Raw genomic sequence first — 19,186 nt, 5'->3', positions numbered from 1 at the left:
TGTTCCTGATCAACGAACCCACCCAACAGAGTCATGCGTTGAATTTATCTCCTGTATTCTTGCTCTTAGGAAACCAATTTACTGGACATCCTGAGAGGATCTGTTAAGTACAGGTGCTGGTCATAAAATTAGAATATCATGAAAAAGTAGATTGATTTCAGTAATTCCATTTAAAAAGTGAAACTTGTATATTATATTCATACATTACATACAAACTCATATATTTCAGATGTTTATTTTGTTTAATTTTGATGATTACAAATGACAACAAATGAAAATCTCAAATTCATCATATCAGAAAATTAGAATATTGTGAAAAGGTTCAAAATTGATGGCCCCTGGTGCCACACTCTAATCAGCTAATTAACTCAAACCACCTGCAAAAGCCTTTAAATGGTCTTTCAGTCTAGTTCTATAGGCTACACAATCATGGGGAAGACTGCTGACTTGACAGTTGTCCAAAAGACGACCATCGACACCTTGCACAAGGAGGGCAAGACACAAAAGGTCATCGCTAAAGAGGCTGGCTGTTCACAGAGCTCAGTGTCCAAGCACATTAATAGAGAGGCGAAGGGAAGGAAAAGATGTGGTCGAAAAAAGTGTACAAGCAAGAGAGATAACCGCACCCTGGAGAGGATTGTGAAACAAAACCCATTCAAAAATGTGGGGGAGATTCACAAAGAGTGGACTGCAGCTGGAGTGAGTGCTTCAAGAACCACCACACACAGACGTATGAAAGACATGGGTTTCTGCTGTCGCATTCCTTGTGTCAAGCCACTCTTGAACCACAGACAGCGTCAGAAGCGTCTTGCCTGGGCTAAAGAGAAACAGGACTTGACTGCTGGTGAGTGGTCCAAAGTCATGTTCTCTGATGAAAGTAAATTTTGCATTTCCTTTGGAAATCAAGGTCCCAGAGTCTGGAGGAAAAGAAGAGAGGCACTTCATCCACGTTGCTTGAAGTCCAGTGTAAAGTTTCCACAGTCAGTGATGGTTTGGGGTGCCATGTCATCTGCTGGTGTTGGTCTATTGTGTTTTCTGAGGTCCAGGGTCAACGCAGCCACATACCAGGAAGTTTTAGAGCACTTCATGCTTCCTGCAGCTGACCAACTTTTTGGAGATGCAGATTTCATTTTCCAACAGGACTTGGCACCTGCACACAGTGCCAAAGCTACCAGTACCTGGTTGAAGGACCATGGTATCCCTGTTCTTAATTGGCCAGCAAACTCTCCTGACCTTAACCCCATAGAAAATCTATGGGGTATTGTGAAGAAGAAGATGCAATACACCAGACCCAACAATTCAGAAGAGCTAAAAGCCACTATTAGAGCAACCTGGGCTATCATAACACCTGAGCAGTGCCACAGACTGATCGACTCCATGCCACGCCGCATTGCTGCAGTAATACAGGCCAAAGGAGGCCCAACTAAATACTGAGTGCTGTACATGCTCATACTTTTCATGTTCATACTTTTCAGTTGGCCAACATTTCTATAAATCCTTTGTTTTTATTGGTCTTCAGTAATATTCTAATTTTCTGATATGATGAATTTGAGATTTTAATTTGTTGTCATTTGTAATCATCAAAATTAAACAAAATAAACATCTGAAACATATGAGTTTGTATGTAATGTATGAATATAATATACAAGTTTCACTTTTTAAATGGAATTACTGAAATCAATCTACTTTTTCATGATATTCTAATTTTATGACCAGCACCTGTATATGGATGAGCACACCAACTAAAGAAGGTAAGGACTACTCCACAGAGCATCATATTAAGTATATGGTATATGTTTCACTACAGATCGACAGCATTATAATTACTTCCCCACCAGCAATCTGTAGCAAATCCTTCTATCAATTACCCACTAACTAATTCTTCTGAGAGAAAGACTCCTCAAGAGAAGGATGGTGGAGAGGAGATAAGAAAGACAACACCACTTATTATTCGCATCACTTCCCCTGCTTACTTGCCAGTTTGGGAAATGTAATTTGCGGTCCCAGCCCACTGAATATGACCGGGAGTCAAAATTGAAGTGATGATAGGCTGAAATTTCCTTACCTCCCATTCATAACTCAGAATGTAAACTCAGACTGCACTTGGCATGATGTACAGTATGTGTCTGTATGGAAGTAAGAGTGCCAGCCCTAAAGGATGCAGGCTTTAAACAGTTCAGTAAACCCTACTGTGAAGCGAAATGTAAATGCTATTCAATGCTACGCCTGTCTGCATCTGTTCAGATCAACTCCTCCGCTGGCTCCTGCCATCTGGTGGGAAGTAGCCTGAGCTTTTTTAAGAGCTGGGAAAGCTCCAAACAAATGTCTGTTATTCTCATGATATTCCTTGAGGTTTTTTATTATTTGATGTCTTCATTGGAAGCTTAGCTTCCTACATAATGCTTTTCCACAGGACATCCATCTGTCCAATCACCATATTTCATTCAGGAATAACGGAAAAATTAACTATTATTTGAAATTGCTTTATGCAGTAATGGATACAGCTTTTAATATTTTTTTTTTTATAAACATTGGTCACTATTCACTTATTTGTGCATTCTTCATAACTTGGCCTTTAAACTACAGTATATGTAACCAAACCAGCAGAGGGTTTAAAGTAAATGGAAAGAAATGTTAATAAATGAATAGAAATAAATCATTTTATCCATTGCATTATCAAAAAGTTACTCAGGCATTTTTCCAATGGCATTTCTACTGTGATAGAGAGATAAACAACATGCATCATCAACCCTGCTGATGATGTTGTTCATCATTTCGTGGTAAAATTTCACCAAGATGTCTTACAATGACATTTAACTTGAAGTGGTCTTGTAATCCATATACCCCCTTTTGGGAACAGTGTGAATAAGCAGAGATAAATAGTTCTTTGGTTGATAATTAATAGCTCTGCTGATAACCTAGTCTGGGTCACTAGATTGGTGTGGATACCAGGATTTTAACAGCCGGTCCAGGAACCATCCAGAGGTGATGTTAGGGTTCCTGTGTGTGGGTTAGTGCAAGTTGTGCATCTCTACTATAGAGGATCTTTGTGGCGAGCTGGGTTAGCCTACACAGGTGAATGTAATCTTGATTATCATAGTGCTGGGCTTAAAAAAGCACCAGAGCCTTCTTTCAGTGCTGGTTTCTTGTGTGTTGTAGATGTTGTTTTGTTGCTTCCTAGTCTCTTGATTCCTTCGAGTATTTTTCATGACGTTTATTTGTTTTGTTTGGTTTTCAGAATTTTAGTATTTTGGATTTTTGCCTCTGTTTCCATCGGACTTTCATTGAACCATCCAAACTCATCTGTGCCTACTCCTCTCTGCATTTGGTTTGAACGGCATAAACCCTGCTAAATAAGCAAATTAAAGCTACAATTATTCAACTAAGAACCCTAAACTGATTTCACCTCCGTTTTAATTAAAAAAGGCATCAATGAGTACTAAAATGTGTTATTTATATTTATATAATTTACAATATTCAGATGCCATTCAAAACAAATTTGCATATCTTTTTTAATGTTTGATGAAAATGTGTCTTTAAAAAAACATCAACTGGATTCTGGTGCAGGATGAGTGATTGTGTTCACTCGAAACCTTGACCTATAACTTAAACATCTTAAAATTGACAATAAAATTTATTTATTATATATATTTTTTTAATTTTATATATACACTGGAAAAATAATGCAACCTTTTTTGGCATTTTGGCATCACATCTAGTTACTTTAACACAATTGTTTCTTGTTAGCAGGGTAGGACACAAAATAATTGTTTTAAAGTAACTAAATATGATTAAGTAAATGCCAAAAACGGTTGCATTATTTTTTTCAGTGTAGCTTATCTAAGATATACATTTTTGGACTATGCTCTTTCTTAACCTTATCTGATTTAGAGATTTAATTGTGTAACACAGAGTGTAATCTGCAGTACATTAAAACCATCATGAAAACATTCTGTCTTTCATCAGCATGTGTACTTGTGCTTTAATTTCATTTAATTAGTATTACCTTTTCCATTCTATTCTGGATTTATTTCTAAGTGTTTTTACATATTTGCTCATATTCTCTCTCGTTCGTAGATCCTGCCTTAATTCTCATCAGCCATTTTTTATTTCTCACTTGATTACTTTCTTTCTGTTCTCCATGCCTTTTCTCTACATTCTCACTCACACATATTCACCTTTTTTCCTTTTATACTGATCCAACCATTTTGATATTGCCATGTTTCCTGTTCCCCATATCCTCTGTTAGTTCTTCATTTATTTGATCAGATCCCTTCTTGCCTGTGTGGAAAGACTTTATAGTTTTTAATTAACTCCTCCTAACTTATGTGGCTTCCAAGCTCTTGTATGAAGTCTGACTGAGCTCCAACCTCCACACGAATGACACTTACTTTCTTTGGTTAGTATTTTTGTATGCTGATGTAACCAAGTCAGTCGTTGTTTTTAATTCAAATGATACTTCTACATGTGGTATGTAAAAAAATAAATAAATAAATAAATAAAGGGTAATAATAAAGCTTCAATGATCATGACAAACATTCGACTAATTCTGTGTTGCTGAATCAATATTTGAAAGGGGAGATACTTCATTCATCTTGTGGACAAACAGGTGTCAAACAAGTGACCCTTACTGAAGGACAACAACAGCAAACATTGTATGTGTTGGTTATATATCCTCATTGAAATTTTGGAGAAAGGAACTGTTTCAGTGTGGTGCCGGGCAAATAATTGATCAGTTAAACTAATCAATAATAGAAACCCAAACCGTAGGTACATTGAGAAAAGATGCATCTTTTAAATGGATCAACAAATACAAAAACCGGCAAAAAAAACCTATTAACTGTTTTTACTTCCCCTGTAATCAATTAGAAACATGTTGCTTTTGATAGCAAGATCCACCTTAATCCACTTTGGATGACTTAATAAATCTACACTTCAGTAAATACAAACAATCCACTAAGTGCGTAATATTGTGGTATTCTTTAATGTTCCAGCCCTAAACAACATATAGAAAGCATACATTGATGTCTAACTAAGTGATATCATCATGCGATTCCTTGTCCTTGACTTTTTTTCTGCATAAATATGTAAAAACATTTTACTTTAACATTTTGATCATGCCTTTACCACAATAAGTGCAACTTAGAAGGAGCTCTCCATCTTTGTGATGTCTTGTGCTTTCCCGTTCTTCTGTGGCTTAATGGACAGGACCATTTCCATCTCCTGGGCAGGCGAAGGCGCTGGCATTTTGTTGATTTTAGCAAAGCTCTGGCTGATGTCCATGAAGGTTTTGTTTTTGGTTTCAGGAAGTACAGAACACAAGTAAATGGACCCTGAGGTGCAGACAACCACAAAGACCAGGAAGGCAAAGGACTGCAATTTTTCCTGCAGAAACAGAGAAAAGCTCAGATGAAAACATGCAGTAGAAGAGTAATTTAGACTTATTTGCCTATGATCTATTTTGGTTTTTATGTGGTGTAGGTTTTGAATTTAATGCTCTGTATAACCGTTTCGCTTACTATCCACCCAGATCTACAGCACAGAACTTTCCATTTTAGGCTTTTTAGGCTTGTTCCAACTTGATGGATAGGTGAAAAAAATATATATATAATTTTCTGTCCATACTGTATGTGACACAAAAACACAATCACATTTAGGTTTATTTCAAGTTTGATCTTTACTCGTTAAGAAATGCAAAAAGACCAGATAAGGAGCTGAGGCTTCTACTTGGGCTGTGTAAAGGTAGAGGTACTAAATATGTGTGTGCGTGGAGTTGGTCAACATTAGTGGATCTTGCGAAGGCTTCTGAACTTGTCCTTAGAAGTTTTTTTTCAAGGGGAACATTTTAGTGTATGGGGAGTGTGGAAGCTTTCCAATCCAAGTATAACTCAAGGAGGGGTTGTGTGTACAAAACTAAATGTATTCCAAGTCGATCTTCTTTTTCTGTCGTGATGGGCAGAATGTCAGCGTAGGAGAAAAGAGTGTCTGGTTAGGGAACGTCAGGGTACCATCAATGTGATTGTGGCACTGGTGTTTTCAGACCGTAACCTTTGTTATGGAGTGGTTTTTCATCAAAGTGTGAATGGCTGGGATCTTAGTCATAAATTGCTAAAATTAGCTTGATCTGCAGGGTAGGAGGACCCCCTTGAGATCCTCCGTTATCCCAGAGGGGAGATGGAAATAGCTCTTCTGCATTCAAAGGGGTCGTTTTATGTGGTTCAGGCCGCTGGTCAGGATCTCTTCTTGACACAATGTTTTCAATTTACATCCGACTTAAAGGAAACCCTGGGGTAGACCCAGAACTTGCTTGATGCACTGCATATCCCTCTGACCTTGGAATGCCTTGGGATACATAAAATGAGCTAGAAAATGTAGCTTGGAGCAGTGGAAGACAATGTATTGATGGGTGAAATACACAAAAAGCTTAATGTTAAAAAAGATAATCAAATGATCTGTCTTTTTTTTCTTTCCTATTTATATTTTTGAAATGTCTCAAGCAAGGCATCATCAATCCAAATAATGTTTGTAGTGTTTCATATGAGTATTAAAGATTAAACAAAAGAAAACAAATAAAAGAACAATTCTTATATCTTTTTTTTTTATCCATAGATATGTTGTTTTTAATAACCAAAGTACTATGGGTAACCTTGTCCAAAGTGTTAGCCAATAACAGGGATTAGAGATTGAAATTGATTTAGATACAGAGAGAGGTTTTGTGTGTGTATGTGGCTAGTATGCGTTTGAAATTGTGTGATTATTTTAGTTTTATTTATATTTTTAGGGATGAGATGGAAAAAAATCAGCCTCAGGGATTTTTGATGACACAGAGGAACTTGACTGCCTCTCAACAGTGTTTCATTTAGCAGTAATCCCTTCACTCATACAGTGACACCCCTGAAAAAGTGCAATCAACTTGATAATATAGATTTAATGTCCACAGAGCCATTAAAATCTACTCACTGATTTTGAGTCTATAACATTCCTGTTAAATTTGATCTTTTGATAAGCATGAAAAAAGTATCTTTGCAAGGCCATTTCCTGTGATGTTATTCTAAGTTAGAAAGCTCTTCAAGGATGATTGATTGTACAAACAGAAGACTTGTTTCAGTGCTGTCCATCATGATAGGAAAGCCCAGGAGATTGAGATGAATAGCCCATTGTTTCACATAATTTTTTTTCCCTATTCGATGAGACAGCTGGCTTCAATTGGGGCATACACAACATATTTAATGAAGATATAATCATCCAACTGGTGCTAAGCTTATACATAGAGGCATATGTATAATGTTTGTTCGATCTGTTATCAACGCTGACGTCATATGTTAAGGAGCCTCATCCCCCTTAAAAGCAGTATACAAAAAGTTTCCAGGGTTCCAGATGCTGCTGCTAAAACCCGGTATGACCAGATTTCTACAACAATTTTTACACTTTATTAGGATTTTATTGTAACACTTCAATGTAAAATAGTGCATACTTTCGATAGTTGTTGATCTCCAGATCTACCCAGCTGACTTTTTCTGTTAATTCAACAGTAACCAACCAACCAAACCCAGTATTTCTATGCAAGAAACTACTGTACTACTTTGTGTATCTTTAGTATCAAAGTGCTGTCATCTCTCTATTTACCTGCTACTGTCTAAACTATACTGAGCAGAGGAGAATGGAATGGAATAACTCTGTGAGAAGAATAGAGCTATTTTAAAGGTAAATGCTTTTGATACAAAGTGAAAAAGAGAGGAAATGGAAGCAGATTACTCAGCAGATCAATATCATTTTTTTTGTTTTTACACTCCAGTCTTGAAAGTGAGAAGTACAAATTGCCACAACCAAAAGCCAATGAGGCGATGGCATCACAAAAGTGACCTAAGGCTATAGATACTGACATCATCATGCACAATAAAGAAAATACTTTCTTACCTCCTTTATAACTTGCTGTATACACATTGAATGTGTGTTATTGTCCTTGGTCTTATCTAGAGTGTGTCTTTATCTACATATTTTTCTACATTTGTTTTAATACTTTAAAATTATTTATTACTGAGAGCATTTTACAGTGTATATGAATATGAAAATCATCTCAACTATATTGTTTTAAATGTATATATTTAAAAAAAAATCATGAATATTATTTCATTTTTCTGTTAATTATCTATCCTTGATAAATGTATATGTTTGGACGCGCACCTTTGACCTATTTGGCTGCAAAAACTAATTACTCAAATTAGGAAGGATTATAAAGCTTGTCTTATTTGAATATTAATAATTTTTATAAGCATCAAATATTCTTATATGTTCATTTATTCTGCTATTTTGGTGTCGGACCAGCCAAAACATTTTCTCTATTTCCAGTTTTTCACCATCTTCTTTGTTTGACACTCTTATGCTCACTAATACCTCATCTCTACACTAATTTCTTCTAACTTTAAAGGAGACATAACCTTGTATTGTACTTATACATCTCTTCTCAACAGTTTATTTCCAATCATTTCCAGCTGAAATTTTTTTTTAAAAGCTATAATTTGAACTCCTTTTCATTTCCCTTTTTTTCCTCACAAGGATATGCACAAGAATGGTGTGTACAGATGTTCATGTGGATGCAGCATTAGCAACAAAAGTATTTTGCCATGGTTTGTTTTGCCTAATTTCTTGGTCTCCTACACTAGTAAAAATTAGTTCACAACCAGCAGCTGTGAGTCCTTCATTCACCCCTTTAGGTGGCATAGATGGCAATAGCAAGGCAGGCTTATGTTAGCACATCAATACAGAGGAAGGACTAAAGTCACGCTTTATGATGAATGTGTTTTTTTGGGCACTTCTGGTTTGATGAAAGAGCTCTTGTACAAAAGAAATACAATGCAATCTCAAACTCTGAATTTTCCAACAGGTTTTACCTTTAACTCACATTTTAACTACTCTGATTTCTGGGTGACGACTCCTTTAAAAGCACTCTAAGGTCTATGGTACTTTAAAATACCGTATTTTCGTGACTATAAGGTGCATATAAACGTGTTTTTTTTCCCTCAAAATGTGCGGCACGCCTTATAGTGCGGTGCGCCCAATGTGTGTTGTTACTGCGGACGTTGTTGAGACCACCATGAGAACGTTAAAGGGGGAAGTGTGGGGGTGGATTGTGTATAAAAGAACAGGTATGTGCTTTATGCAGAACTCCTCATCTCCTCATTGAGGAGATGATGAAAGAGTGGCTGAGGGAGGTGTATGTAAGGAGAAGGACTGTGAATATGTGCCCAGGTGTTAAGGCCTCATCATGTCAGACAAATAAATACAGGAAATTAAGGACATGGAAAAAAATTATAAAATAAAAAAAATAAAAGGAAGGTGGAGAATAATTCTGCAAAATACTATATTAAAACAGATGAACACCGAACATGACATAGATTCAATATTCTTTACAGACATCTATCTAATGATGACATTTAAAAATGACCTTGTCTACAATGTGTCCATGCTTAGAAATTTACAATCACAAGTTTCTGGGACAGCAGTGAGTCATCGTTAGTGGATGGGAGCTTTGTGCTGCAGTGGAAGACAGAACATAGCCGTGTGTGTCTGTGAGGATGGGTGGGTGAGTGTGAGTGAGTGACTGTCTGGTGTGAGTGAGCGTCTCTGAAATATATTTTCTTCCATGCTCCTGAACATTGTCTCAGATAAGTAGATTGCAGGAATATAAAAAGGATTAAATTACCAACATCCAAGCATGAACATTTACCATTTTTATTGGATTATTATCAGTTAGCTATTTTACACTGAAAACATGACAAAACTAAAATAAAAAGGCAAACTTTTTAGATTAAAATCGTAGCTGTGTTAATCTTTACTTTTCACAGGCAGACAAATCTTGCAGGATAGCCCAAAAGGCTAGGATTGCTGCAAATGTCATCATAGTTTTTGTGTGATCAAATATGAAGGGAAGTCATTAAAGTATTAATTTTGACTAATTGTAGTCTGAACCAACCTTTCTTACCATTCAGTCCAGAGAGTCCTAGCTCTGCTACCAATTCCAGCTAATCAGTTGATCAACTTTTTTAAAATATGCTTCCTCTCTGAATAAGTACCTGAATCTCTTCATGTCATGTGACCTTCAGATTGTTATGCAAAGGAGAAGTCATGGCCCAGTGATTAGAGTAGGGCATTTACATTTACAGAAGGCTGAAAGCACTTGGTCCAGACTGCCTCTCTGAGTCCCTAAGCAAGAGCTCCATCCTAAAGGGCATCTTCATTGGACTCCCCTATTCAAGACAAAACAAAGGCTCATAAGGGTTATCCATTTAATTCTCTGTGTCAGCGCTTAAAGGGCCGGATCTATCAAAGGTTTGCGTGTATAAAAACGTGAGCTATTTCACTGCGCACGCTAAAAAATGTACAAACTGATCTATCAACAGCGTGCTAAAAGGATTTGGTCTTTAAAACATGCTAAATAGCGCCTCTTATCCATTTTGTACTTTTTCTGCAATGAATATGCAATATGGGGCGTTTACACGCAAAAGTGCGTCTTGTGGGAGGAGAACATGTAAATATATTAATTTAGCACTCGCAAAGTGATTTATTAAACCTGAAAGCAATTTTGCTAACGGTATCTGACTCTATATTTAACACGTTTCAAAAGAAGGTGCAAATGGTCTGTATGCGTAATTGCGCACACATGGCAGCGGTTATTGTCGCAAGAAGGAGACATCGAAATGAAGCAAGGAGACGCAGAGAACGCATTTTTTCACTCCGTGTGAATATTTATGGAATGAACGAGGAAACGATCATCAAAACATGTCGTTTATCCAGCATTGCCATTTTGGAGCTGTTGGGGGAACTCCGAATGGATTTGGAGCCAGCCACAAGGAGGACCCACGCAATACCAGCTATCACAAAACTCCTTGCAACATTGCACTTTTTTGCATCTGGGATCTCCCAATCTCGTTTTTCAGAAGTGCTGTCCGACGTTCTAAATGCCATGTCGCCCTGACGCCCTAACGGAGAACCCCGACCTCCTCCTTGCGCCTGTGGAGCAACATGCCAATGCTGCGGGGATGCATCATCTTATCCACAGTCACTTCTTGTGAGCCATTTGGTATGTGCATTTTTCTACAGGCCAATATAAAACACCTATTTTTTTTGTTTTGTTTTTTGTTTACTGCAGTGAAGTAGAAATTCAGCCACATATCACCTTAGGGAATAAAGGTTGCCAAAGTTTATATATATATATATATATATATATATATATATATATATATATATATATATATATATATATACACTCACCGACCACTTTATTAGGTACCCCCTGCTAGTAACGGGTTGGACCCCCTTTTGCCTTCAGAACTGCCTTAATTCTTCGTGGCATAGATTCAACAAGGTGCTGGAAGCATTCCTCAGGGAGTTTGGTCCATATTGACATGATGGCATCACACAGTTGCCACAGATTTGTCAGCTGCACATCCATGATGCGAATCTCCCGTTCCACCACATCCCAAAGATGCTCTATTGGATTGAGATCTGGTGACTGTGGAGGCCATTTGAGTACAGTGAACTCATTGTCATGTTCAAGAAACCAGTCTGAGATGATTCCAGCTTTATGACATGGCGCATTATCCTGCTGAAAGTAGCCATCAGAAGTTGGGTACATTGTGGTCATAAAGGGATGGACATGGTCAGCAACAATACTCAGGTAGGCTGTGGCGTTGCAACGATGCTCCATTGGTACCAAGGGGCCCAAAGAGTGCCAAGAAAATATTCCCCACACCATGAAACCACCACCACCAGCCTGAACCGTTGATACAAGGCAGGATGGATCCATGCTTTCATGTTGTAGACGCCAAATTCTGACCCTACCATCAGAATGTCGCAGCAGAAATCGGGACTCATCAGACCAGGCAACGTTTTTCCAATCTTCTATTGTCCAATTTTGATGAGCTTGTGCAAATTGTAGCCTCAGTTTCCTGTTCTTAGCTGAAAGGAGTGGCACCCGGTGTGGTCTTCTGCTGCTGTAGCCCATCTGCCTCAAAGTTCGACATACTGTGCATTCAGAGATGCTCTTCTGCCCACCTTGGTTGTAACGGGTGGTTATTTGAGTCACTGTTGCCCTTCTATCAGCTCGAACCAGTCTGGCCATTCTCCTCTGTCCTCTGGCATCAACAAGGCATTTCCGCCCACAGAACTGCCGCTCACTGGATGTTTTTTCTTTTTCGGACCATTCTCTGTAAACCCTAGAGATGGTTGAGCGTGAAAATCCCAGTAGATCAGCAGTTTCTGAAATACTCAGACCAGCCCTTCTGGCACCAACAATCATGCCACGTTCAAAGTCACTCAAATCACCTTTCTTCCCCATACTGATGCTCGGTTTGAACTGCAGGAGATTGTTTTGACCATGTCTACATGCCTAAATGCACTGAGTTGCCGCCATGTGATTGGCTGCTTAGAAATTAAGTGTTAACGAGCAGTTGGACAGGTGTACCTAATTAAGTGGCCGGTGGGTGTATATATATATATATTTTTTTTTTTTTTTTTTTTTTGGGGGGGTGGGGGTGTCACTGTAAGATAAAAATTTCTTAATGCACTAGTTTGCACAAACTACAAACTACTTTGCCACACACCACAAAACGCGCAAAACCATAATTTAAATAGGGCGTCTCCAACAGTTTTGCACCTGCCACCAGTTACGCAATCGCTCTTGTTAAATCAACCGCAAACCATGGTTCAGCCCCTCGCGCAAAATTCCAGTTTGCGAGCGCAAATTACTGCACGCAAAATTGGATCTTGATAAATCCGGCCCAAAGAGTATTAAGTTTAAAAAACTTTTTCTGTTCGCGTTGTTCTACAAAAGTACGCTTTAAGATAATTTCAGGCAAGAACATTATACTTTTAAGCTTCACTATATGGCGCATTTACAGATTTAGTGCGTATGTATGAAGACTTTAAGAGAGGCTCTAGCTTCACCTTATATGGTAATGATCTGGTGCTGTGTGCAAAGGCCTGGATACTGACTGGTGCTTTGGAGGAGGCACACACTGGCTGACTTTTTGGATAAACCAAAAAGCATGTAGAAGCTCTTTGCCATTTTGCTGTTAGGCCTTAGATGGAAAGTGAGATCTTCCTCTACAATTTGTGTTGATATCAAAGATTTTTTAACCCATACTCGAATAAATTCTGTTAATACTTAAACATGTTTCCTTCTTTTTCTACGCTATCTGAGAAACCTCCCTGCTCGGAATGAACTGGGGGGTGATCATATGATGATCGAACAATACTAATGATTAATATATTACATTTCTGATTTGCAATACTTAATTGCAAAGCTTATCTTATCGGATTACAAAATATTTCAGTCAGAGTTTGATTTCAGTTGTGGAGTTCCAGCTGCGAAAAGACTATATTGATGGACGCCCTTGGGGATGGTGTTTCTTATATGAAAGACATATCCGACATATTCAGCATACTGATTTTTGGAGCAAATTGATCAATGAACATATCCACTCAACGTAGGCAATCTACAGACATAATTCTTAAGACCTACAAAAGATGCTCTTTTTGGCTGATATTTTCACTTTTTCATTGTCAAAAAGGAGATTTAGAGGATGATTACGACACACAATTTTATTTTATGGGCAATACAACTGGATATGTATCTATAGAGTGTGATGGACAAAATGAGCACAATTATGCATAGAAAGTGTTTTGGATTGCGAGAAGATAAAAACCATGTAAGAACTGAAAATGTATTTGTAATTTGATGACAGATTATTGGTTAACTTTGTGGGGTATATTTAGCTTACAACTGAGTTTATGGTCACTTTCTTCACCTGATTCTAAAGAGGTTTTTATTTACAAATAAGCCAGCTGTTAGATACGGAGCAAAATATGGCCTCAAAACTTCCCTGGGCTGGGCGCTGGGAACTACAGTAACCAAACACCAGAAAGATGTCTGAACAGGTAAGGGGTAAGATGTTGCCTGACATTTTAGGGATAGCTCATGTGTTTTAGGGGAACTCAGGCTCTTGTAAAGTAGTGTGCTAAGTCACTTGACTCATTTAGCAACAGATCAGACTCTCACTTTACATACAGTTGGTGAGTTTTTGAGAGGTTCAACCTGTAGCACAATATGCACCAAGTGGTGTAAATTAACCTAGAAAAAAAGTTTTATTTCACACAAATTAAGCTAATACTTGAGATCAAATTTAAAATGTTAGTTTGACGTCTCATTATATAATTTCAACATTTAGGTCAGGACTTTCAGTAGGCCACCCTAAAAACATAGTATTTTTTATACCCGTACATGTTTTTGACATTTGTTTTGCTTTGTATTATTGTCTTAATGTTTAAAAGCAATGTGCTATTGAGCTTAATGGCACACACTGTTTGCAAGCTCTTAAGGATTCCCTTTGTGAGAGCAAATCTATTGTCTCCATCAGTTAGAGCAAGTTAACAAGGTCCTCAAGAAGCAAAGCAGCATTGTTTCATCACACTACCACAACGCCGCCATGTTTCCCTGTATACCTACAGGTGGTCTTTTTTCCAAAATGTTGTCATCTTCATGTTCAATGCAATGTGGCATGTACCTGCTATTAAGTTTAATGTTTTTTCCCAAAAAAATATAAAAAAATATTTTTAGGATCATTTCTCGTTTTCATTCACAGAAGCTTTTTTTTGTCTGTGGTCCTTGATTTTAAACTCTCCCAGAGGGGGAACAGTTTATTAACCTAATTGTGGCTTTTTGTGTGCTTTTGTGGCCTCCTAGATGAGTCATTGGTGCAGTCCTGATGTAATTCTGGTATATGTTGAAGGATAAAGGCTCTCACTGAGATCATTAGAAACAGATAGTAACTTTACATTGAAATGATTTCTGACTCATTTTGATCTGGTCTTGCATTTCTAAAGATCAGGGTGTGGCACACTGAACCATGTTTTATGTTTGGACTATTTCATTGTCTGCTTTTCAATTTAAATAAAAAAACTCAAAGTTTAAAAGGTAGTTCAAATGCTTACAGACTTCATAAAAGGAAGAGAGTGTTGTAAAAAGAATACGATGAAGGAGAGGAGAAGAAAAAAATAGTAATAAATCTTTCATGCTTGTATTCTAAACCAGCAACATTTTGTTAATAAATATAGTAAATTACTGAAAAAGGGCATGTCTTCTGGATGTTAGTTCCTGGGTGCAACACTGGGTTGGTTTTAGCAAACTCAATGTTGAAAGACTGATTCTTATTTTTATTAGTGTGGGGGTAATCATGGTGTGGGAAAGTAATTACCTATCCATACAGGGAAATGACATTTTGGAAAGCCCTAAAAAAAAAATTAAAGGCCTGAAAGGCCAAATATCCTGAAGTGCTACATAAAACTTGATAGAAAAAACAAACAAAACGACCTTTTCATTTGTTGTTTCTAACCTGTGAAATGGGGAATATGCTGAATACGTTGAAAAGGAAAAAAAGGGTAAAAAATAAAAAATCTTTGAAGCAGCACAAAAGTAAATGAGCTTCAAACTGTTAATGCCAGAGACTCAAAGATATGGACAGGAGTGTCCTTCATCTCACTTTGAGGACCAGCCTAAACAGCATGCTGGGGAACAAAACATTGTTGATTTCAATAGTTTTTGAAGACAGTCACAAAAAGCAAGTAGAAATCTAAACAGATTTCTCTACAATAAGAAAAAAAACATGATAAAGAACCAAGGTTAAAAACTTTATCTAAGAACAAATAAAAAGATAAACATTGTGTCACTTTTATGTATATTAGTTTAATTACATACTTGACAGAAGTTTTATTTAATCCCTTATTTCAGTTTTCTGTTCTCCCCTAAATGAAGCATAAGCAACACCCCTGTGGCGCTCTGTCATGCTGATATAAGGATTTAACAATGCAACAGTGTGTTGCCTGAACAGGGGTCAGAGCTGGTTTCAGGTGCAAATCAGGAACCTGTGAGTCACCTCTGTGATCTAGAGGCCTGCTATGTACCTCGGAGTAAGCAGGTCCTGCACGAATCATACTGAAAAACAAATACAGCAATAACAGCAACATGGGCAGCCTAAAAATAGCCCCCTGTCTCTTCTCTTCTCTCACACGTGTCCGTCCACCTTAGTCACTTTGGTCCACCTAATGTTCTGGGTCCCTCTCTTTACCTATGACTTTGTTCTTACAGGTCTTTTTATGCATTTATAGAAAACTCCAAATATTAAAATTAACTAGGAGTTGTATTTAACCTTTCTCAAGGCTATTATTAGCATTGAATGGCAGATGGACTTGAAAGATTCATTAGAACTGTTTTTTTTTTTTGTTTTTTTTTTCTGGAAGATATAGGTTTAATTGTTTATGAGCAAATTTAAAGTTCATTAGTTACATTCAATAAAAATAAATAAAGAAATATATACTCACCAAACCTCATTTAGCAAACTGCAGAAAGAACACACATTTGTATTCAACAATATGCTTTTGGTTTAAACCTAGCAGGACCATGCTCTTCATCAGAAAGAAGAATCAGCTTTATTTGTAAAGTTTGTGCATTAAAAGGATTTTTTTCTTTTGTCCCAGTTTGTTCTTAATTAAGGCTTCTCAAGTATGCCTGTATACAATGGTAAAATAGGAATGGAAAGACAAAGTTAATCTTAATTCCGTGGTTTCCTTGCACAGACCAGACCTTGAAGAAAATGGAACGATGCAAAATGCAATTTTCTGTGGAGTTGAGCTCTGAGCTTTTTTAAAATATTTTTCAGGAAGCCTTTGATAGACTGATATATGGATTCCAGCAATTTTTGTAACATTTGTAGTATGTAAACATCTAATTAGATGTCAGTGCAAAAAAATTTTTTTGTAGTATGACAAATGTCGCAAATGTTGCCCAAATTTGATTCTTTTGCATAAAGTGACTTAGGTCAGATTCTTCATGACTGTGTGAAGAAACCAAGTCATATGGAATCTGACTATTTCAAATGCGATCGGAGCCACATTTGTATGTGGTTTTAAATCTGATACAGATCAGATCTTTTGGAATGTGACTGCTGTCCGAACAGCCAAGTGACCCATACAGTATTAGAATCAGTATAACAATTATGTCACTCTGTACTGAGTGCGGGAACAAAAACGATAACAACAGAACAAACATGGAGGACAGTTTAAACAGAGGTGTACAGTGGAGGGACAACCCAAGTTTGAAAGTAGTTAAGCATTTGGGCAGATACGATCCAAAAGAAACTTAATGGGTCATTCCGTAAGAGGACAGTTGACTACGACGCTGCAGCTAAGCATTTCTACTGGGAGATAGTATCACTGCCACTGCTTAACAGAAAGGAATAATTCATATTTTAGCACTCTTCTCACTCTCCTTTCTATATTGTCTGCAGCATCATCCAGCTACTGTACTTTCACTGCTCAACAGCTTTAAATCCATCCACAGACAATGAATTCCAGGGTTGCGCTCTTTAAAAGGCTGTCTGCCACATCTTATTGTCGATCTTCTGCATATGCGGGTCACTTCAAGACCGCAAAATTAAACGGTCATGTGAACAGCCATGCTAAAATATGGGATCTGAAAAAAGTCCTAATTGAGCATCAAGACCTGCAGTGGGAATGTAGCACTAATGTCATGAAACGTTTCATATGAAGGGGCAGGGTCGTGTATAGTCATATACAATGAAGTAGCTGTGTCAGCAGAACTGAAGGGGGCTCTGCAAAATGGTTCAAGGTTAAGACAACCTCCAAATGTACCCCAATGATATGTGCATTTTTTTATAAAGCCCTTTTATTGAAGCTTGTAGCTTATATCCAGTGGACTTTGAACCCATCCTTTGTCAGGGACAGTTTGGTGGGATTTGGAGCAGCTCGTTTTTTAGTGGTGTTACATATTGGCAAAACTAAAACTGCATTTAGTGCATTTTAATATTTAGCATGATGCTGCCATTGTTACCACAAAGCCAGTTAATAAAGTTTACTGATCACTGTAGTGACAAGGTTTGCTTAATTTAGCAAACAATGTGATTTGCATTTCATGTGTTAGGGATGTATTTTGTTTTGTAGGCTGGCTGATAAAAATAGAGGATAGTTCAAACTAGTGTTTGTCAAACCCAAGACATGATAAGGTAGGGTGCTAAATAGCATGGAAATATATATTAGTAGTCACATACCTGTGTTTCCTATGATAAAAGGGGGCTAACCTATCATTATCTGAATACATGTAATTGCAATGGTAGAAAAATACTGCTAAGCTCTTGGAGGTCTGATCAATTCTCTAACTTAAGTTGGAATATACTGAAAGTATATTGGATTTAAAAAATTTGTTTTCAGCTATTTTAGGCTCAGTTTACTCTTTGCCTCCAACACATGACACTCATGGTGCTGTTGAGGGAAAAGAAAAAATAGGTCTATCTGCAGGGGCTGAAGACAAAACAGGCAGATAGCCTTTGACAGAAGGTCAAAGCAACGTCACTAGAAAGTCCAACATGCCTTGGGGGAAGTTTCACTCTCATCTTCAAGGTCTGCTATGACTTTCATTCAACTCTAATTTTCTTTTCTATTAATGCGTCCTTCCAGTCACCAGGAGCAAACCTTGTCTTAGAGTGGGTGTTTGTGCATATAATTACTGCATTCTGTTCTTAGGTTTTTGACCCTCTAAAGCTATTTTGTCTTGAATTCTGAAACCTATGTTATTATTTTAAAATGTTTTAGTATACTAACCATATAAGGTTAAATTACACACTTATTGGGTCTTTGTAAATTAACATTATCCTGTGAAATCAGAGATGGACAGATTATGATTTTATTTGCTGTTTCTATTTAAGGCAAAGTGTGTCTGAGATATTCCTTCTTAAAAGTTTTGCATACACTCCCTAGCCACTCTTTTAGGCATACTTTGCTAGTAGGGTTGGAAGTCTTTTAATGCAGCGATTCCTTATCTCTCTGATAAAAAAAAAAACTCTTTGCAGTTATTCAGAGATTTCAGATTCAGCTGTGACATAACAGCACACAGTTGTGGAGGAACGGGTTAGAAACATCTTGTTTCACCACAGTCCAAAGAAAAACTTTTGGCTTGTCCACTGCTGAGTGCTAAGGCCTATGGAATATAGTAAATTTGTGTAAAACAATCTAAGCCACATTATCCTGCTATAAGTAGACACTGGAAGATCCATAGACTATTGAATTGATACAGCTGGTAACAATACCTGGAGAGGCTACTGCAGTGCCATAGTGC

The 19,186-nt window shown here is 37.4% G+C and overlaps 1 protein-coding gene across 10 annotated transcripts in view; it reads right to left on the bottom strand.

Annotated features, from left to right (window-relative positions):
- Positions 1 to 4,840: 4,840 nt before the first annotated feature.
- slc2a9l2 (solute carrier family 2 member 9, like 2) overlaps positions 4,841 to 19,186 on the bottom strand; it is a 177,462-nt gene continuing 163,116 nt past the window's right edge. For all 10 annotated transcript variants that reach the window (XM_038295565.1, XM_038295606.1, XM_038295545.1 and 7 more), the window contains exon 13: positions 4,841 to 5,385. In XM_038295565.1, coding sequence (XP_038151493.1) covers positions 5,143 to 5,385 — 243 coding nt within the window. In that variant the 3' untranslated portion in view covers positions 4,841 to 5,142. The remainder of the gene's footprint in view (positions 5,386 to 19,186) is intronic.

This window comes from Cyprinodon tularosa, unplaced genomic scaffold (genome assembly GCF_016077235.1).
Source record: "Cyprinodon tularosa strain WSP-4 unplaced genomic scaffold, ASM1607723v1 ctg11, whole genome shotgun sequence".
NCBI lineage: Eukaryota > Metazoa > Chordata > Actinopteri > Cyprinodontiformes > Cyprinodontidae > Cyprinodon > Cyprinodon tularosa.
This window is presented reverse-complemented; position numbering and strand designations above follow the sequence as displayed.